The sequence below is a fragment of the Tachypleus tridentatus genome, chromosome 7 (assembly GCF_004210375.1).
Source record: "Tachypleus tridentatus isolate NWPU-2018 chromosome 7, ASM421037v1, whole genome shotgun sequence".
Taxonomy (NCBI): domain Eukaryota; kingdom Metazoa; phylum Arthropoda; class Merostomata; order Xiphosura; family Limulidae; genus Tachypleus; species Tachypleus tridentatus.
In genome coordinates, this window is record NC_134831.1 from 136,717,060 (window position 1) to 136,741,179 (window position 24,120).

Sequence of the window (24,120 nt, forward strand, 5' to 3'; positions counted from 1 at the left end):
ATATTGATCATTCAACATAAACAGTATAATTGGCCTAAGAAAAACCAAGTGAGAGTTTTGTTGCTTAGCTACCATGTGTATTGTTCAGTATTGAGAAGAAAAAAAAGCATTCTCAACATAGTGACAAAGAGAATAAGCTTTTTATTGTAAGTAATTATCAATACTTCCTTTCAGGAAGTTTCATTATGTATATCCAATAATTTTCAACTTGACTGATATATTTAGTGTCTTCATTTTGATACTTTATCTTACTTGTAATATTTACTACGTCTGGTTGCAATGATTTATTGGTATCCTTGGACCTGACCATTCAAAATTATGTCAAATCAGACTAAGTAACAATATTCTTGCTAGTAATATTTTCATTGAAATCAACTTATGTTTAATAAATAAACTTCTTTTCAAAAATTTATAAGGTCCTTACTTTATGTGTGTTTATTGAATAGGATACACTTAACAACAAATAAGGGTTTCAGTGTACATAATATTTTGTTTTCACCTACAATATACAATCTCCAGTCATAATAAGGTCCATCAGGGTTTGTATAGATACTATAAAAACTTCCCATGTCTCTGGTTTGTTCCTACTTTTAAACTTCTTCAATGCAGCAGCAACACCTGAGCACTTTCCCACAATAATTTATTTCTTATATAACTTTATTCACTCTACATTGACCTAAATAGTTTATAATTTGTTCATTCCAATGGTATTTAAACTATGCCTACAGCTATTTTCAAAGCTGAGCTACTTTAGTACTTCTGATCAAATGCTGCGAAATCAGAAAAGGGTGGGAAAAGAGGCTGTCCTAATAAAATCAGAGAAAGTCATATGAAAAAAACAAACCTTGACAACTATATTCTCAAGTAATGATAATTTCTTAGCAATATAAACTCATGCTCTAGAATGGACAATAAAATGGACACAACACAATACTTAACTTTGTCGTTAACAGGTGAAGCTCCTCACATATGTCCAGAAATGTAAATTTAAACACATTTTTATATTTCTTTGTAAATTACAGTAAATAATTATTACACACATCAAATTAAAATTATTTTAAGTAAAAAATCATTGAAACAGTATTAGAGGGTTACTTCATTTAAATTTTTCTAATTTGATATACAGTTGTGCACTCAACACTTAAAAACTGCTCACCAGCCTGAAATAATTAACTAGCTTTCAGAAGCCAACTTAATCTATTAGGCTTATCCTTAGATTTATTTCAAATACAGTAATTATTTAAAAAATCTATACCTTTCACGTAAAAAAAAATTAAATAATGTTTTAGTTAAGTACTTTCTACGGAGCCAATACAAGTGCAGCTACAGTGAAGCACACTGTTTCATGATGACAAGAAACCTACTTGAAGTAAAAATATATTCTACTAAAGATGGCTGGTATGGTTATTTCAACTCTAATTAAAAGAAAGTGCAGAACATCATTTCAACCATCTTAGATCATCTTTGTGTTAACAAGGTTTTTCAGGTTAGTTTGATTTTTTGTTAACCTAAAGATAACCTAAGAAAGTCAAAATGTTTCTCTGTACTTTATTACAGTTTTAATACCCACACCAACTAGCTTTATACACAAATGATAAAATTCTACATGAAGAGTTTTATAAATTAAATTGTGCAAAAAAATTCACACACACACACACAAAATACCATTTACAAAATTAGTATTTGGTTGCAACATGCATAATAAATCATATTTACCATCTTAACATAAAACAAGTCATACTATGAAATACTGTTTAAGTAAGCATATGCTGATAAACCAACCTGTACAAGTGTGGTTTGTTGAGCAAGAGTTTTTGACTAAGGTGCTGTTCTGTCAAGCCAAACACAAGAATGGGAAGTGAGGTGAAGAAGATATTGTAGAACATAAGATAAAAGCTATGGTAAATTGGCTGTAGAAAACACCAGTAGTTAATTGATAAACAGCTCTTAGTACTGATAACAAACAGATTTAAAAATTGCCTTTATTTACGTGCATAACCTAATGTTTTAGCAATATACAGTTCCTTAAGATTAAAATATCTTTTGTTCAAGCTTCACAGCACATTAATACTTGTATACCTCATAAAGCTTTGAATACAACAATTCTCCAAAAGAAACCGTAATAAAAGTAAACTGATTATAAACAAGCAAAATTTGATTATTATTATTATTAAGTGACAGTGATTCAAGCAACTGCTCTTTGTCACATTTAATTATTAAGTTATTTTAAAAAAAGAAACAGAAAGCAACACGTGTAACATTAGAGAATACAACTGTCTTAACAATGTTAAAGAGCATTAGAAGTAAGGTACTGTTGTAGAATAAACGAGTAACTAAATTATATACAAAGTATTAAAATAATTTATAAATTTCAGGAGCATGTGAAATTTTTGAAACTACAATCTATTAATATGTAATCCATATTTCTGTAATCAGTTATTTATGCAAAAAAGCACAAATTTTGTAAAAAAAGAAAAGAAAAAGGACATCTCACCAAAAAAAATTGGGGTTATAATACTGGAAAATTTCATTATAATAACAAAAATAAAGTATTTTGAGATTATAGGATATTTAAACACATAGCATGATATACGATGGCAAGAAACAAAAGTGAAATAGCAGACTATGTGCATCACTATCACATAGCTTTGTCACATCCAAATGGGCAATAGACTATTCAAAGACATAACAATAGGCATTATTGATGTTCTAAATCAAGAGATTGACTTAAAGTTTAAATCATTCCTCAAGACAAAAAGTACAAAACAAATTTAGGCTAAAACAGAGAAACCAAACACAGAAGTCTAGATAATATGATGGAAAAGACCTATGGCCAAAAAACATGGAATAAATTTTACAAAATGAGGATATAAGGGACGAGGTTTTGTAGATCCAGATACATAAAGAAAGCAATATGATTACTGTGCACTTAGGCTTCTCTCAAACTACAAGTGAAAACTAGGAAGTAAGAATAAACTGAATATATGCATAAAGGAAACTAATAAAGAATCATAAAATATCATGGTGCATTACTTGGACTCAAAGTTTCTAGGATCAGAAGTCTGATTGATTTAAAAAAAACATAACCACGGGTTATGGAGAAATCCAAAAATAAAGAAAAAAGAAAAAAAAATTCTCAGAAAAATCTACAAACTCGTTCAACTAAATGAAAGTAAAATTCTATTTGACAAAAGACCTATTGAAAAGAAGACCGGTTTGAAGAACAGCTAGACTAATATGGAATATTTAAATAATACAATAATAAGTTAAAAAGGTATTAATTAAATCAAGGATAGCCTTAACAGAAAGTATTTACCAGAGAGTAAAACAAGCAAAAGCCACCATCCCCAAACTAAAACATGCAATAATCTACATTCCCAAAGTATAACAAATGTTTTTCATACATTCAATTTTTAGAAAACAGTGCAAAATATTTTGGGACATAGCCTTCATCAGATGCTAGCTCTATAAAAGCCAAAGACATAAGCACTGTTTTAACAAAAATGGAATATAAATCAATTTTTATATTTTATATTACATGGTATACTACTCTCTGATAGAACTGCTAGACTAAAATACATCAATTTCAATAGATTTCCAATTCTGTACTTTAGTGAGCATTGATAAAGTCATCTCATAACTGACAAGTAAATAAGTAGAGAAAAGCAAAAGATTAGGAAGGTGCTTATTTTGAAAAACAAGAAATGAGATGACCTGCCCATAACTAGAAGTTGTGTGTGAAAATATAAATCTAGGACAAATTAGTACAGTGAACTTGTGCCCAATTATACTATATCAGAGCATTATAAAGCATAGTAACTTAGAAGTTTTCCACAATGAAGAACAATATTTCATAAAAATAAAACATTACACCATGTCAAGAACAAAGTACGAATTAAGTTGTGTATGAAACAATTAATACATATGTGACATAAGTGTTTAAGTGGGAAGCATAATAATGGTGATTTACTGCTCATAATAATTAGAACTAATAAGAACCTATAAAGAAAATATACTGTTACCTGTGAAGAAAAGGCACTATAACTTGCAAAATATGCTTGAGGTATGATAAAAGCTATATTCTGAAAAATAATATTGTATACTATTGTATATATTTAATAATGAAATGTAGCCAAACAATTTCAAAAAAACTTTAATTATATAGCATAAACCTAATAACTGATGATTTTACGACTAAAAACAAAAATTTATGTTCCAAATAAAATAAAGTAGTATAGACTACTCAGTTACTAATCCAATACATCATGAATTTCTGAATACACAGTACACAACAAAACATCTTGGCTTTTAACCTTCATATGAGCAGCATTAGCAAGGCTAGCCTATGATGATTATGATCAAACTTTAACACCACAAAATAATTTGTACTAAGCTGCATCTTTGACGGTCATTTCCATTCTCCTGTGCTCCACTGAGAACAATGGGCTTTACTATAGTGTGTGTAAATGTTCACTTTCACATTATTTCATAAAGACTTTTTTTTCAACGCATTTCCCAGATATCTCCTATATTTATACATTTGCCCTTTTTTAACCATCTCATTATTTGTATTGAACAGCAGTTTTTGTAGAAATTCTTTTACTCATATAATATTATCAGTTGTTTTGTTCTATTTGGTATTCAGAGTTAACATATCTTAATTTTGTATTGCCAATTTACTTAAAATTCAAATGTTTAAGAGTATTGTAAGCAATTCTGAATTTAATAATATAAGCATGTCACAAATTATATAAATACCTCTTATATTACAATTTTTATGTTAACTGATGAATGTATTGTTTGCCTAGCTAGAACACAGAAAAGTGAAAAAACAGAATAAAGTATTAACAGCTTTAAGATTATACGTCATAACTGGATATTTCATAGCTAAAAACAATTAATAAATCAAAGTTTAATACACTAACTTTCATGCAATTTTTTTTTTTTAATTCCAAAATATCTATTATATACATCACGAATTATAGTTTACAGGTTGCATCACTAAATGAAGTTAATATAAATTTTATAGACTGATAGACAAAAGGAATAAAACTGGATTTGAGAAAGTTCACAATTTTCTTAAAAATAACACAAACCAATGCAACCTAGATCCATTTCATTACCAAAGTTTGGGTTATAACTCTGAACTATAAACATCAATTTACTACTGTTCTGTTCTGACCTTTTGGCTTAGTATGATAGAAAAAAGCAAAACAGAGAGTACCTTGTAAAAAAAGTACTGCACCAATGTTGAAATCCGAATGTAGTAGTAATGACCATGAACAAGGAGAACACGTAGCAAGAACCGGAAACGAGCAAAAGCAAAGTCACTACATCGTACCGCCTGGCGGCCTTCTTTACCAATAATGCCTGAAGATTCAAAAACTTAAATATAACTGAAATCCTTTTATTACTACTAAATATGAAACTTTGAGAAGCTAACTTATCACTGAAACAACTTAATACAGTGTGTCATTTTTCTTGTAATTATAATATAAGATATTAAAGTTTGGTCATAACCTTAATGATTTCTACAGGTTTAACATTTTGTATCTATATGACATCTCAACACTTTTATATCTTCTCTAATTTTTAATACTATTACTCCATACTAAGCTTCTTCACCTTAACAACAGTTTGAAATGAAAAGGATTACATCAGATATACACTAAATTCTACACACAACTATATATGAATATAAAAGGAAGTTTTTGTTTAACTCCATAAATTAATTGAGAGAGATTTACCCAAACCAACATGAGCTTCTTGAATCATGCTGACATCATTCGCACCATCCCCTACTGCAGCAGTGACAACCTTCTCAGATCCATTCTTGATGAACTTAACAATCTGCAATAAAACCTATTCTGATCAAATAATACAAGTCCCAACTGTCCTAGACCTTAAATTAGACAATGATAACTTTTGCTTTCAATGGCTTTCTTCTTTTAATGTTTACTAGATGGTTGTACTAACCTTAAATAGCTATTCAGCAAACAGAGTATTATAAATTTAAAGAAATAGCTTATTAGCATGTTCAACATCACAGCTGAAAAAACAGAAAACACTACAGTTTAATTAATCATAAATTATTTAAACATTTCCTAAATAATAAACAAAATAGCACATGATATCAAACACAATTAAAATTATTAATTATTAGTGAAACTAAATGACAATAACATAGAATTAATTATTTCATAGTAAACTTTACTGTACTTTTCAATTAACTCTCTTGTGAAGGGTTCAACTAATTCAACCTCGATCTTGACCCCAAACTGATCATTACAGTTTCCATACTACAACTTATAATATGTTGCACTATGAAATATATATTGTAAATCTCGATAACTGGACAAATCATATTTAAGCCCTAGAATTCAAACAGAGGGTCACTATCACCTGATTTTAATAATTGAATACTTAATGCTGACATTCTAGGGTTAAATATCAAGTTTTTTTCCAATGTTGATAAATTTTAGAAACCATAATATAAGGTAGAAATGTTCTTTGGGTTTTTATGAGATAAGTCAAGTTTTATGTGCTTTAAACACTGTTCACATATCTTTAAGTTTAGTAAAAAACAAAACAAAACAAACTGAAACATCACTATATACTATATACAACGTAAAGATTTAATAACCTGATATGTACGTGGTCACTATTTACTGCCTGCCTCTGTAAGACTCTCATCACACAATATACATTAATATAGTGAATGAAAACAAACCTCTGCTTTCTGTATGGGAGACATACGACAACAAAGGACACTACTACACTGGCAACAAACTTTGTAAAAGTTGTCACGAAGCTCACTGAGAAGAAATGTCAGCGTGTGACCATCTACAACAAGAGCATAATTTTTGAGAGGTTCTTTTTCTATCCTGAAAATAAACAGCAACCACAGTTTCAAGTAATGAAAAAACAACAAACTATATATATCCATTACTACCATAGCAAACTGAAAAATAAAACAAAAAACTCTATAAATTCCTATTGAATTCTGAATAGTTCAGATTTTATTTACAAAAAGAGAAAAATTCACCCAGTTGTTTAAGATGTAATACATGATTTTTCAATCAGAGGAAACTTTCTGTTAATTATATCACGACCCTGAAGTTTTAATATTACATAATCTAATTTAGTTGTCACATCGTATTGAAATTTCTATTATGTGATACACCTCTTTGTTTTAATAACATGCATACCTCTTGACTCAATATACTAATGATACCAAAAACTAAATAATAACTGCTACTGTAATACAAGTATAATAAATATATAAGTAATCATAAATATCTAAAGAAAGCATTATCTGGTTACAGAAATAGTATTTATTAAACCAGTTTCATTTACAACCAAAATAAAAACTGACTTACAAAACTTTAATTTTGTTCAGTTTTTTATGACATTGGCTGCTAGTCCTCTGACACACAAGCTTCAGAAGCTCCATACCTTTTTGAAAGTGACCTGATAAATAGCTAACATTAATTGCTGTTTCTTCTTTATCTCCAGTTAACACCCAAACCTAAAACAAGAAAAAAAGTAGCAAACTAAACAATCTTTATCCATAAAAAAATTTTCACAGACTAAAAATCAAGAAAAGTTAAAGTACAAAAGTGATGAGAAAAAAGACATTCCATAAACGTTGATCCTTTGTCACAGGTTATGCCAAAAATACAGATGTTAAAATATTATTATAAAAAGTAACAAATCAAAATTAATTATACACAGAACTTAACAAAATAGTAACAAATAAATAAAAAAAAGTAATTTTCAGTGTCAGTATTTTAATCTTTTCAGTTCTTTTATTCAAACTTCTTTATATAAATAATAATATCAAATGTGTAACTTCAAGTAACTTTTTGCTATTGGTGTGATTAACAGGAATTTCTGGTTATAGATGTTATTGGTTTTATAGTTCTGCTGTCTCTGGGTTAATAGCACACATAAACTACGATGTATAAGAAATTTCATATTACTAGAACTCTTTAATCACTAACCACTGTATAACTTGTTAAAACAATTCTGCTTTAACTTCAGATTACTCGTGTTTTTTGACCTGTCTTGAAAATATAGCCTGATTCTTACTTCTCAACACATTTTATAATACATTGGTCATAGCTTTGACACTGTGAGCACAAGCCCCATTTGGTCTACACTTTTCAATTAAAATAAATTCAAGTCACTACAATTATGATAATTAAAAAGTAACTTTTAATATTTTTTTATTTTTTATAAAAGTACCCTAGTTTTGGAATTTCCAATCACCCAAGGACAAAATATTATCAAACAATGGAATAATACAAGTTAAAAATATGTTACATTCCACCAAATCCTTCATTTTGTGAAACACATATGTACATATACATATAAATTTTAAAATGGCTGGTTTCTCAAAAATATTTAATATATAACTCAAAACTACTTTAAGAAAAATCACATTTCATAGAGTAATTAGGACACTTACAAGTTTTTGTTATGTGTACAAATACTATTTCATGTATTGCTAAGTTTTTAAAATTTCTTTTTAAAATTCTGTTGAAAAAATCAATATTCTGACTGTAAAATAAAATTAATTCAAGCTTATGTATTTCAAACAACTAAATACAACATTCAACATAATACTAACAGCACTGCATAAATGTCACAAAACATAATACTAACAGCACTGCACAAATGTCACACAACATAATACTAACAGCACTACATAAATGTCACACAATATAATACTAACAGCACTACATAAATGTCACATAATATAATACTAACAGCACTACATAAATGTCACACAACATAATACTAACAGCACTGCACAAATGTCACACAAACATAATACTAACAGCACTACATAAATGTCACACAACATAATACTAACAGTACTACATAAATGTCACACAATATAATACTAACACCACTACATAAATGTCACACAATATAATACTAACACCACTACATAAATGTCACACAATATAATACTAACAGCACTACATAAATGTCACACAACATAATACTAACAGCACTGCACAAATGTCACACAAACATAATACTAACAGCACTACATAAATCTCACACAACATAATACTAACAGTACTACATAAATGTCACACAACATAATACTAACAGTACTACATAAATGTCACACAATATAATACTAACAGCACTACATAAATGTCACACAACATAATACTAACAGTACTACATAAATGTCACACAATATAATACTAACAGCACTACATAAATGTCACACAATATAATACTAACAGTACTACATAAATGTCACACAATATAATACTAACAGCACTACATAAATGTCACACAACATAATACTAACAGTACTACATAAATGTCACACAAACATAATACTAACAGTACTACATAAATGTCACACAAACATAATACTAACAGCACTACATAAATGTCACACAACATAATACTAACAGTACTACATAAATGTCACACAAACATAATACTAACAGCACTACATAAATGTCACACAACATAATACTAACAGCACTACATAAATGTCACACAATATAATACTAACAGCACTACATAAATGTCACACAAACATAATACTAACAGCACTACATAAATGTCACACAAACATAATACTAACAGCACTACATAAATGTCACACAAACATAATACTAACAGCACTACATAAATGTCACACAATATAATACTAACAGTACTACATAAATGTCACACAATATAATACTAACAGTACTACATAAATGTCACACAATATAATACTAACAGTACTACATAAATGTCACACAATATATATACTAACAGCACTACATAAATGTCACACAATATAATACTAACAGTACTACATAAATGTCACACAATATAATACTAACAGCACTACATAAATGTCACACAATATAATACTAACAGCACTACATAAATGTCACACAATATAATACTAACAGCACTACATAAATGTCACACAACATAATACTAACAGCACTACATAAATGTCACACAACATAATACTAACAGCACTACATAAATGTCACACAATATAATACTAACAGCACTACATAAATGTCACACAATATAATACTAACAGCACTACATAAATGTCACACAACATAATACTAACAGCACTACATAAATGTCACACAACATAATACTAACAGCACTACATAAATGTCACACAACATAATACTAACAGCACTACATAAATGTCACACAACATAATACTAACAGTACTACATAAATGTCACACAATATAATACTAACAGTACTACATAAATGTCACACAATATAATACTAACAGCACTACATAAATGTCACACAACATAATACTAACAGCACTACATAAATGTCACACAATATAATACTAACAGTACTACATAAATGTCACACAACATAATACTAACAGTACTACATAAATGTCACACAATATAATACTAACAGCACTACATAAATGTCACACAATATAATACTAACAGCACTACATAAATGTCACATAATATAATACTAACAGCACTACATAAATGTCACACAACATAATACTAACAGCACTGCACAAATGTCACACAACATAATACTAACAGCACTACATAAATGTCACACAATATAATACTAACAGTACTACATAAATGTCACACAACATAATACTAACAGTACTACATAAATGTCACACAATATAATACTAACAGCACTACATAAATGTCACACAATATAATACTAACAGCACTACATAAATGTCACATAATATAATACTAACAGCACTACATAAATGTCACACAACATAATACTAACAGCACTACATAAATGTCACACAATATAATACTAACAGTACTACATAAATGTCACACAATATAATACTAACAGCACTACATAAATGTCACACAATATAATACTAACAGTACTACATAAATGTCACATAATATAATACTAACAGCACTACATAAATGTCACACAACATAATACTAACAGCACTACATAAATGTCACACAATATAATACTAACAGTACTACATAAATGTCACACAATATAATACTAACAGCACTACATAAATGTCACACAATATAAATACTAAACAGTACCACATAAATGTCACACAACATAATACTAACAGTACTACATAAATGTCACACAATATAATACTAACAGCACTACATAAATGTCACACAATATAATACTAACAGCACTACATAAATGTCACATAATATAATACTAACAGCACTACATAAATGTCACACAACATAATACTAACAGCACTACATAAATGTCACACAATATAATACTAACAGTACTACATAAATGTCACAATAATATAATACTAACAGCACTACATAAATGTCACAATAATATAATACTAACAGCACTACATAAATGTCACATAATATAATACTAACAGCACTACATAAATGTCACACAACATAATACTAACAGCACTACATAAATGTCACACAATATAATACTAACAGTACTACATAAATGTCACACAATATAATACTAACAGCACTACATAAATGTCACACAATATAATACTCAACAGTACTACATAAATGTCACATAATATAATACTAACAGCACTACATAAATGTCACACAACATAATACTAACAGCACTACATAAATGTCACACAATATAATACTAACAGTACTACATAAATGTCACACAATATAATACTAACAGCACTACATAAATGTCACACAATATAATACTAACAGTACTACATAAATGTCACATAATATAATACTAACAGCACTACATAAATGTCACACAACATAATACTAACAGTACTACATAAATGTCACACAATATAATACTAACAGCACTACATAAATGTCACACAACATAATACTAACAGCACTACATAAATGTCACACAACATAATACTAACAGCACTACATAAATGTCACACAACATAATACTAACAGTACTACATAAATGTCACACAATATAATACTAACAGTACTACATAAATGTCACACAATATAATACTAACAGCACTACATAAATGTCACACAACATAATACTAACAGCACTACATAAATGTCACACAATATAATACTAACAGTACTACATAAATGTCACACAAACATAATACTAACAGTACTACATAAATGTCACACAATATAATACTAACAGCACTACATAAATGTCACACAATATAATACTAACAGCACTACATAAATGTCACATAATATAATACTAACAGCACTACATAAATGTCACACAACATAATACTCAACAGCACTGCATAAATGTCACACAACATAATACTAACAGCACTACATAAATGTCACACAATATAATACTAACAGTACTACATAAATGTCACACAACATAATACTAACAGTACTACATAAATGTCACACAATATAATACTAACAGCACTACATAAATGTCACACAATATAATACTAACAGCACTACATAAATGTCACATAATATAATACTAACAGCACTACATAAATGTCACACAACATAATACTAACAGCACTACATAAATGTCACACCAATATAATACTAACAGTACTACATAAATGTCACACAATATAATACTAACAGCACTACATAAATGTCACACAATATAATACTAACAGTACTACATAAATGTCACATAATATAATACTAACAGCACTACATAAATGTCACACAACATAATACTAACAGCACTACATAAATGTCACAACAATATAATACTAAACAGTACTACATAAATGTCACACAATATAATACTAACAGCACTACATAAATGTCACACAATATAATACTAACAGTACTACATAAATGTCACACAACATAATACTAACAGTACTACATAAATGTCACACAATATAATACTAACAGCACTACATAAATGTCACACAATATAATACTAACAGCACTACATAAATGTCACACAATATAATACTAACAGCACTACATAAATGTCACACAATATAATACTAACAGCACTACATAAATGTCACATAATATAATACTAACAGCACTACATAAATGTCACACAACATAATACTAACAGCACTACATAAATGTCACACAATATAATACTAACAGTACTACATAAATGTCACACAATATAATACTAACAGCACTACATAAATGTCACACAATATAATACTAACAGCACTACATAAATGTCACATAATATAATACTAACAGCACTACATAAATGTCACACAACATAATACTAACAGCACTACATAAATGTCACACAATATAATACTAACAGTACTACATAAATGTCACACAATATATACTAACAGCACTACATAAATGTCACACAATATAATACTAACAGTACTACATAAATGTCACATAATATAATACTAACAGCACTACATAAATGTCACACAACATAATACTAACAGCACTACATAAATGTCACACAATATAATACTAACAGTACTACATAAATGTCACACAATATAATACTAACAGCACTACATAAATGTCACACAATATAATACTAACAGTACTACATAAATGTCACATAATATAATACTAACAGCACTACATAAATGTCACACAACATAATACTAACAGTACTACATAAATGTCACACAATATAATACTAACAGCACTACATAAATGTCACACAACATAATACTAACAGCACTACATAAATGTCACACAACTCTAGGTCTTTTACCAGTATCAACACTTAGTTAAAAAACAGCACAATTAAATCTTTTCTTTTATGTGTAGCAGAGTTTATTTGTGGAAGTTTCATGCAAAGCTACACAAGAGCTAACTGCATTAGTCATCCTTAATTTTAGGGTGATAGGCCAGAGAGAAGTCAACACCACCCATTCCCAACTCTTGGGCTACTCTTTACTAATGAATCCTGGGACTGATCAATATGTTATATTGTCTCTACAGGGCTGAATAGGTGAGCATATCTGGCAAATGATTTCGATACTGCACCCTAAAAGACTGTGAGTTACACACCCTTTTCATCGATGCTAGGCCTTTGTAGTTGAGAAAACAACACTTTTATTGCATTAAATACAAAGTTTAACATATTAAACAGTTTTCAAGCATTCTCCAACTTCCCACAGTTATGCTACCTTTATTCCAGCTTCTTTTAGAGCACTTAATGTGTCATAAACTCCCTCCTGTAGCCTGTCCTCAACAGCTGTAGCTCCTAACAATGTCATGTTTTGTTCAATTTCATCAAAAACCCTCAAAACCTGCAAGTATCAAACAGTTTAGCTGCTTCAAAGTTTATAATAAAAACATATTTTAATTCATGATCTTCACAGTAGAAACATTATCCACAAAAAGTGCAAACAAATTTCTTACACAGAAAAAATTAAATAGTGAAAAACATATGATGGAAAAAAGCAATTAAAACTGAAAAAAGGTTACAGAAAAATATGATTAAAAAAAACAAAGAACTATACATAACACTTCAGCTAATTATGTGAATTCTTCAGATACCCGTGTTATACATTATCTATGAAAAATGTAATAAAAACTGATTACATGGAAAAGATTCATGTGGATACAGAAAAACACAAACAGAACAAAAGTGTTATAACTATTATTATTTATACCATTTATGATGTTTCAGCTATTTATTTGAAGTCATCAACCCTGTGTAAAACATGCATATTGATGTCTAAGGCAGGTTATTCCAAAGAGAAGTAACATTACAATGTAGGTCTGTGTTACATATCAACTTGTCCAAAACAATTAGATGAAAGTTTTTTTTTAATTTGAGTGTTCAAGCCCTTAAGTTGTTAGAATAAGTTCAATATAAGATAAAATTTTAAGAGCTAAATATTGAATAACTGGAGTTTTCATTGCATAAAAAAAACATCTGAACTGATCATTATTCCAGCTAGTGTTATGTAAGAACCGTATTAAAAATATTTTCCACTTAAACATAGGTCTAATGCATTGTCAACAGTTTTTGAAATTGTAAAAGAATAGCACAAACAAAATTTTAATACATGTAAAGTATGATATGTAACATAAGTTTTAAAAGGAGAAAACAATAATAATCACTTTTTCTTGTTGAAAGTGATCTAAAGGTAAAAAATTAGTTCTTGTTGTTTTGAAAAATGTACTTCTCCATTAAAAACAGAAAAAAACACATGCAGTCAAAATAACAATAATTCCCATCTGTAAATAAAGTCAGACCTGATCTCTGTCATAAGTAACTTTCAACACTGGGTTCCACTAAGCTGATAAATTAGTTCAAGAATTTCATGATAAATTTGTATATCCAGTTCAAGTGTATCACTTTATATGTACTGCTATATATGGTGTTTTGTATAATTTTTTTCTTTTAAATTTATATGTTGTCCATTTTATCAGTTGAATATCAATTTAAAATCAAACAGAAAATAGTGACAGGAATTTGCTCTATTCTGATGATGAGTAATGTTAAACTGATCAGTTAGCCAATTAGACAAACAAATTTTTCTACTGATACTTGATTACATAGGAATTGTTTCTAAAAGGGTTTAAGTTAAATATTATCAAATGAAAGACTGCTGCAAATGTCAAATTACTTCAAAAAGTTCAGAATTGTTAAGACAAAGATAGTTTAGAATTAGAATTATACATTTAGGAATATTTACTATGATCTCTCTTTTTTCAATGCATTTCAAGTCAAAACCCCTTCACAAAGTGTTACACTTAAAGCATTAAGCAAGACAGAAGAAAAGCATCAATGTATTTACTTATTCAATTAGAAATGTTTCCTTTTGAAAATAAAATATTTACAACTAAAAAAAAATCTATAAATATAGAACTTTCAAAAGACTTACTTTTTGTTCCCTATCTACCATTTCAGCTCGAGCTGTTTTTATTTTAATGTCAACATTCTGAAATTCAGCTTCTGAGAGTTGTTTGTGGGCAACTACCAGTACTCTAAGCCCTTCCTAAACAAGAAAACAAGGGCCATAACAAGTTCCTTAAGAATGAATTAATAAGTTCAACAACATATTTAAATGCCAGAAGAATAAACATTGTATGTGAGATGCAAAGTCTGTTGTAATTTCCTACAATGTTTAAAAGGTAATGTTGGGCTATTGATATATTTCAGGAAGTACTATCATATTAGCTTATCAAACTATAAAAGTTGAAAACCTTTATGATATTTATACTAGTGAGTTCATTTATAAAATCTGTATTTATTTTCTGACGATCTAGTCAAAATAAAACAAGTTGTTTTCACTAAGATGTTTGGTTCTTCAACAGTTACAATAAACTTTTGGTACATTTTCACTGTTTTCACATATTTATTGCAATTTAACATTACTGGCTTCAAAGAAAAATGATAATACTAATGTGTTGAAAGCAAACTTACTAGAGCATAATCATTCACATGGGCCAGTGTTTCAATTTTTGGACCAGAAACACACTTACTGATAACTGTAGATTCTGCTCCTTTGCAAAGCAGGTAAATATTTCCTATAATTTAAAGACACAAATTTGGTTTTAAGATTTTACTAACACTACATTTCTGTAAATTTACTCAAAACTAAAACAAAAAATAATATTTCTCCAATATTAATTTCTTTTTTGAATAAGATAAATAACTTGTTGCAAAACATAATAAGTTTAAGTATTACAGTAAGTCTAACACACACAAAAAAGTTTTATCTACAGTAGATATATCCTGTAAGAAACCATTAAGTAAATTCTGTCCAAAATCAGAAAATTTGTTTTCCAATAATGTGCAGTTAGGACATGCGAGTCATGCACTACATGGTCAATCAGAAAACTAAAAATGAAGCAACAACATTATGCAATGAAATGTATATTTTATATCTATCATTATTATTTTACTCTGCACATCTAGTCTCAATCTTGTCATGCTAAGTAAATGCTATATGTTTAACCTTGCACTTCCAGCAGTATCTGGAGTGACATCACTACCACCTATTAGTAAAACTATGCAAGTCATGCTCCATTAAAATAGTATGACAGCTAGTGCATGCACACATGTTGAACATCAACAATGTACAGTTTGCATACTTTGATTCATTTGATTTTGTGATTTGTTCCTTCACAAGCTAATACGTTGGGAAAGTTTCTTTGATGCTGTTATAGGCAACTTTGTAAAGAAAGATTGTTAGATGAATTTCAACTACAAATAGGGTGAGTAAAACTATTCTTTCTATAATCTGGAGGTATATTACTTTAATAAGTTGTTACTGCATGACCTACTTAAAAACCCACTTCATCTTTCTAATTGATTTAATACTTGTAAAATTAAGATTATTGCAATGTTAGTTCCATTTTATGTAATTTTATTTCTGAATATACATATCAAGTTGATCCTGAAACTTTAAATAATTTAAGTAATTCAATAAGGTATACAGTCTTAACTGATTGCAAAATGGTTCATCCACATACCTTCTTCATTTCTAATTATCACTGACATACATTTCCTGTTAAAATCAAATTCTAAGATGTGAAGTCGCTCAAATTTATGGAGTTTCCCCTTGAATGTTACATAGTAGGTGTCATTGAACACACCATGAAGAATAACTCCAAGCCTGCAAAAACAAGAGTTAAAGTGGAAAGGATATTTATATACATAAACACTTCAATTAATCTGTATTTTTCTCATATTATAACAGGTTATCAGTATTCCAGGTTTGGCTTACATGTTTCTGACATGGTAATACAGGGGTTCCCAACCTTTTGGCACTCGCGACCACTTACCTAAAAGTTTGAAACCCATGTGACCCTCTACTTAGGGCTTAGTATCAGCTGCTTAATTTTTCTTTTATTTTCTGTGAAGGAGAGGGAAAGAAACATCTAAAAAAAAATATTTAAAAATTCTGTAATTATTTATTAGCAAATTAAATCACATTGGTCCAACCTGAATTCACAAAAAGAACATTTATTTCTTAAAATAATATTAACATAGGTTTGAACAGCTATCCAACCCAGCTAGTCAGATGCCTGATGTTGCATTTCAGCAGCAAGCTTTGAAATTTGTGGCCGGGCGTTTGTTAGAGCCAGTCTCATGTCATCTCCAACATCCAATCTGTTCCTATTCTTTGTTTTTATATCGACAAGAGTAGAAAATCCTGCCTCACACAAGTAGGTTGAAGCAAATGGAACAAGGACACGTAAAGCTATCATGCTGACTTTGGAGTATGACTGATACATAGCGCACCAGAACTGAGTCAAGGATTTCACCTTGAAGAGATCACGAGCTGAAGAGTTGTTCCTTAGATCCAGAAATTCATCTTGGATATCATCTGGGATGCTGGATACATCAAGTTCAGTACAAAATGGGTTCCTTACCAGGACCTCCTGTTCCTGTGATAGCTCAGGGAAGTAACGCTCGACTTCCTTTTCTAGAAACTGAAGATGTTCGGTAATCTCATCCTTGAGGAACTGATCCAGTTGGATCTGAGACTCATCCGTCATTCCACACAGTTTTTTCAAACATAGCGATGTTTCCAAGATTGGTTTTCTGACACCAGTTCTGCAGTTTGGAAACAAAGGCCCGAAGACTATCTTGAAAAAGGAGAACATGTGTTTCCCTTCCTTGAAGCTTCAAATTGAGCTTGTTCAGCTGGTCAAAAATGTCGGCTAGGTACGCAACCCTTTTATTCCATACTTTATCTTCGAAGTGAGCTACAAAATCTTTCCTTTCTTGAGTCTCCAGGAATAGCTTTATTTCATCTTTCATTTCAAAGACACGATTAATAATGTTTCCTTTCAACAACCAACGTACTGCTGTGTAGAAGAGAAGGACTTCGTGGTCAGCATTCATGTCTTTGCATAGTTCTTTGAATAGGCGAGTGTTGAGTGCTTGAGTCTTCACATAATTTACAATTTTGATTACAGATTCAAGCATTTCCTGCAGAGAGGCAGGGAAAGTCTTACTGGTGAGAGCATATCGGTGAATCATGCAGTGGATGCCCTTTGCTTGAGGTGCTAGCTTCTTCACTCTTGACTGGAATCCTGCTTTCGATCCCAGCATAGCCGGTGTTCCATCCGTACAAACCCCACACACGTTTTCCCATTCAAGATCTTCGTCTTGAAAAAAAGTTGAAACTTTTTCCATGACATCATCAGCTTTTATTGTGGTTTCAAGTGCACTGCAGAATAAGAATTCATCTTTGATGTCACCTGAATTAATGTATCTCACGAAGACAAGCAACTGAGAACATGAACTTACATCTGTAGACTCATCGAGCTGAAAGGAGAACAAAGCGGAACCCTTGATTTCAGTCAAAACCTGTTCCTTCACATCCATAGACATTTTACAAATGAGCCTCTGTATAGTATTATTTAACAGGGATACTTGCTGCATCTTCTTTGCACTGGCTTCTCCAAGAATAAGATTTACTGCTTTCATCATGCAGGGTTTAAGAAGTGTTTCTCTAATCGTGTGAAGCTTTTTTTGTTTAGCAATTTCGAATGCAATCTCATATGAAGCTTCCACTACGGCTGCACTCTGCTGCTGAAACGACCCACTTCTATCGATTCTTTGGCTTTTAAGACACCGTTCATGCCGTGTGAAGAAATCCAAACCCTTCTTTGCGTATTCTGGATGTTTCAAAACACACTGTGGTTTCTCGATGCCGTCGCTGGCGAGCACAGTGGTGAAGCCAATGTTGAGGTAGCATTCTGAGTATCTGCGCCGTTTAGCTATGGACATAACTCACCTCTACTGCTTACTTATAAAATAAAATAAAAATGTTGAATAATGAACGCTTTGGCAACTGTAGATCTTACACTGACTAGTTGTGGGGGGTGCAGGTAGAGTAATGATGGGGTAAGTATTGGGAGGGAAGGGAGCGTGGCCAGTCACGCGATTCTTCATCCACCAATCAGCAACGGACAGGTGACTCATGTGTTGACAGCGAGCACACACACACTTAATCACAGCTAAACAGCCACACAAGCATACGTACATGCTCGTGCACTCACATACTCTCTACTCACTAGTACACACATACATACAGTTGCAGACACATACACATTCACACAGGCACATTCACTCACAGGCACGCATACATACACCTATAATATCACCTAATGGCATTGAACTAACGTAGCACACGTTTTGCTTTGTACCGAAACAAAAAAATGTAAGAGCATGAAAATGTAATTGATGAAATAAAATTAATGTTATCCCAAGCTACTTCTAACAAGGCTATGCGACTCCCCTGCCAAGGCTTCGTGACTCCCTTGCCAAGGCTTCGCGACCCCCCAGGGAATCGCGACCCACAAGTTGGGAACCCCTGTGGTAATAGGTAATATTTTTCCCACATTGTGTTATTTTGATTTTTTTTCTTTTGCCTAGTTTGTATTCTTCTAAAATTAGAGCAGGTAATACTTTACTAAATTTTTGTCTAATTCATACTTTTTTCACATGGTAATAGGTAATATTATTAAGATTTTGCCTAGCCCTTAATTTTTGAAATGGTAGCATGTAATAATGATACGGATGTGATAATTATTATTAAATAAAGCTTTATCAGTTCTTTAACATCATTCGTATCAAGAAAGGGTATCAGAATCTTGAAGCATGAAAGGAAGTGTAACGTACAATTCTGAAACACATCTAGTTAATGCAACCAATTTTTCAATGCAAACACAAGCATTCATCTGTAGGCAATGTATTAATAAAAAATTCATGTTAGAGTAGCTTTTCCTGTTTAGGTAGCAGGCACAAAACACAACTAAAGAAAAACACGTGAGAGAGATCCCCAAGTTAACAAACACACAAATGTAGCAGAAGCACAGAAATTAACAGTAATAAGATGTACCTTCTTCCCTTTATTTTTTCTACAAAATACAGTTTATGCTTTCCAAAAAAATCATATTCAGATACAACTAGGTAATTTTCACAAACAAATATACAGATACTCCTATGAAAAGTTTCTTACTGAAATTCTGGATATACCATCAAAATATTCACCAACTTAACGCATAACTTTAGTAAATGAATAAAATGTTGAAAAATGGGTGCAAAATCACTTGTACAAATCATTCACATTGACTGGTATAGAAAGAATTATTTTGAGTCTCACAGAAGTAACTCCTTCAAAACTCAGATGCCCAACGAGTTGCTGTAAATGCTAAGTTTTGGTAAAATTTCGCCTTCAGAATTAGTTGCAAAAATAGATTAAACAAGTTACTTGTTTCTGAAACAGAAAAATACTTAAGATCTTGATAAAATTAAGGTAAAATTAGTCAGAGAAGGTTGAAGGAATGAGAATTACCAGTTCACACAAATACGTTTATTAAACACTAAAATGTAATTGTTGTTTAATCACACACACACTGGAATAAAATTAAAAGAAACTACTAACAAAAAAATCATCAAAACAAAAGTTACATATAGTTGAAAAGGGAGTCTCAGAAAATATTCTCGGAACTATTTAAGCACAATCACATGAGCTTCACTACAAAGAAAGTACAACAAGTTCACTACAATTACTAGTAAAATTTCACCTCCAACAAGCATCCACTAATGCTTTTTCATCTGGTGATGATGCATGATATTCGAGGTTAGAACTGTTATGAAAATTGTTTAACTGCGATAGTGATCCATTGTTAAAGGTCTGGACTGTGTTACACACAGCTAAGGCAAGAAGAAAATTTTCAACTGCTCCCTGAAATAAAAGACAAAATGAATTAATTTGAAACTGTACACTACTATAAAAACTTTGCCCACATAATGCAATTTCACACATTGTGCAGAAACAAGTCAATGACAGTAATGCCCTTCACTGGCTGAGTAGGTAATATCTACAAATTAAGGCCCTCACTATTTTATAAGGGAATGCTCAACAACACAGTAACAGGCATCATTAAAGATGACTTCAAAGTTTACTGTAAATACAGAGAATTAAATTCACATCACTTTCACCAAGGTTTTAATATAAGTCAGGTGACAGAAAAACATCTCAAAAATGAAATGTAAAAACTACTGATTGATTCACTGATTCCATAGAAAGCAACTGTTCAGTTTTTACACAAGTACGAACACAGCATTGCTGCTTTACATCTAGGACAGACTGTGTTTCACTTAACATTACATGCCCAATCTGTTTATTTTTAGCTCAAATTCAGTTGCTTAGTTAAAACTTTCCATGTGGGTTCAGTCACTTTAACCAACCTTATCAACACAAAATAATCATTACAGTTTCCAAGCTCTAATGTTTAACATGATACATGTACCTTCATGAATATTTAGCAATATTTCAGTAAACATTACAAGTCTTTTGTAAAACAAAAACAAACAAACAGACTTTTAATTAACTAACTTCATTAAAGATTTTTCATAGAAAAATAGAGTCAGAGTACTAACTGTATTTTGGAACAATGTGATTTTCATTTTAATATTAAAAATACATTTCTTCATTTGAAAATTTCCACATTTTCTTTGCATAACATCCTAAATAAAACATATCTTTTCAGTAAAACTTTATAATTTACCTGTTATTTTACCTATCCCAACCACATATGATAAGCTGTCACAACAAATTTCTTGTTTATAAAGGTATATACAAATTAGAAATTGCCTTAATAGCATCTAAATTAGAGTAGAAAGAAGACTTTGAGAACAAATATTATGATTCTTATGCCAGGAGAGATTGAAGATTGTTTAGATGCTGCCTTATAAAGTCAGGAACTTAAAAATTACAGTGTATTAAAATTTGATTTATTAACTATGTTTTGAGCCCAAATTTATTCATATACATTAATAATAAAGTAATTAATTTACACTTTGTATGTAACTGTCTAAAAGGTCATGACATGTTCACTCTGACCTACCTGTAGTAAGAGAATTAAACTCGGACACTAGACAATTTTCCTGATCAAACTCTCTATCATAAAATGGACTTATCTAAAACTCATGCAGAAATCATTTTTATCAAATAATACACATAGTAAGTAATGTTTTGCATTACAAAGTTATTCCAATACTTGTGTGTTAAAAAACAGCATACTTTGTGTGTTAAATTCTTGATAAAAAGGATGCTGTCATACTACATGGAACTTTTTGTCAAAGAACAGCAGAATGATAAATAATAAAACTAAAAATAACTTCCTCTATATCAACTACACTGAAAGTTTATACAGAAGGACTTGAATTTAACTTGCAACTGAATAATAGTACTTGGAAAAGTACAAGGAACTAGAAATAGCCATCCACTACAACTCAAACTTGTTGGAAAGAACAGTACAAGCTAGCTTGTCTGTGTCAACTTGAAAGTATTTTTCAAAGTTTTACCACAGTCATTTATAATGTATAAAATATAGTAAAATAAGTTGTGCAAAAACAGACATAGCAAAATATAAATATAAAAAATAAACTTCCTATAGAAGTTTTTCTACAAGGAAAAGATTTACAAAATTCAGAAAACTCACAATTTATCTATCTCTTTGCTCAGGAACACAAAATAAATATAATCCTCATCAAATATTTCAGTGCAGTTTAAGAAACATTAAATAAAACTACACAAATCAATAAATCAGGTTTTGAGCTGTGTTGAGTTGATAAGGTCCTACTAACATCTAGTTAGTGGGTTTTTGTTCATACTTAAGTTATAAACATATACAGTATTTATGTCATATTAAAAGCCTCATAATATTCTAGTTATTTCTTTACTGCACTTTAGGTGTATAATTACATTTTTAACTTGAAGACATTACTCACAACATAATGGAAGAGAGGTTCAGGATTTCCCTCCTGTGATTCAGACACCTTACAAAGCATGCCACTAAATTCTGTGTATTTGATACTGTCAATTGAGCAATGACGAAAAACCATGTCATTTTCTGTTAGAGTTCCAGTTTTATCAGTGAACAAGTATTGTACCTGTTAATGAAAGAGGTTCATATGATACTTGGCATTTCTTAATAAGTAAGTTTTCTGAAGAGTAATGCTAATTATGTAATTTTATTAATGTTTTTAATTGATCCACATGCAAATACTTTTAAAACTGTATAGCAGTAGAAAATTATAACAACAAGCCCTTGCATTATATAAGAATTTCATTATATAAAGTAATGTAGAAACTACCATTAGTCAGTTAAGTTACATTTTTAAAATATAAAATTTCAAAAAGAAAAATCACTCATTGAAAAAAATGTTAAAACAATACATGAAAATAAATGAATTTCATCACAAGGATTTATTATTCTCTCA

At 30.2% G+C, this 24,120-nt stretch overlaps 1 protein-coding gene across 11 annotated transcripts in view; it reads right to left on the bottom strand.

The window, feature by feature from the left end:
- LOC143256679 (phospholipid-transporting ATPase IF-like) overlaps positions 1 to 24,120 on the bottom strand; it is an 89,689-nt gene that overhangs the window by 22,941 nt on the left and 42,628 nt on the right. For 7 of the 11 annotated variants that reach the window (XR_013031435.1, XR_013031434.1, XM_076514194.1 and 4 more), the window contains exons 12-23: positions 23,629 to 23,790; positions 21,417 to 21,577; positions 17,346 to 17,488; positions 16,294 to 16,397; positions 15,752 to 15,865; positions 14,042 to 14,164; positions 7,380 to 7,528; positions 6,731 to 6,884; positions 5,748 to 5,850; positions 5,225 to 5,370; positions 4,023 to 4,082; positions 1,783 to 1,910 (exon numbers count right to left, since the gene is read on the bottom strand). Coding sequence is in view for 7 of the 11 variants with exons in the window: in XM_076514194.1 (XP_076370309.1) it covers positions 1,783 to 1,910; positions 4,023 to 4,082; positions 5,225 to 5,370; positions 5,748 to 5,850; positions 6,731 to 6,884; positions 7,380 to 7,528; positions 14,042 to 14,164; positions 15,752 to 15,865; positions 16,294 to 16,397; positions 17,346 to 17,488; positions 21,417 to 21,577; positions 23,629 to 23,790 (1,547 nt within the window). In the remaining 4 variants the exon portion in view is untranslated. The remainder of the gene's footprint in view (positions 1 to 1,782; positions 1,911 to 4,022; positions 4,083 to 5,224; positions 5,371 to 5,747; positions 5,851 to 6,730; positions 6,885 to 7,379; positions 7,529 to 14,041; positions 14,165 to 15,751; positions 15,866 to 16,293; positions 16,398 to 17,345; positions 17,489 to 21,416; positions 21,578 to 23,628; positions 23,791 to 24,120) is intronic. The other 4 variants (XR_013031436.1, XM_076514200.1, XM_076514199.1 and 1 more) reach the window with 2 other exon arrangements.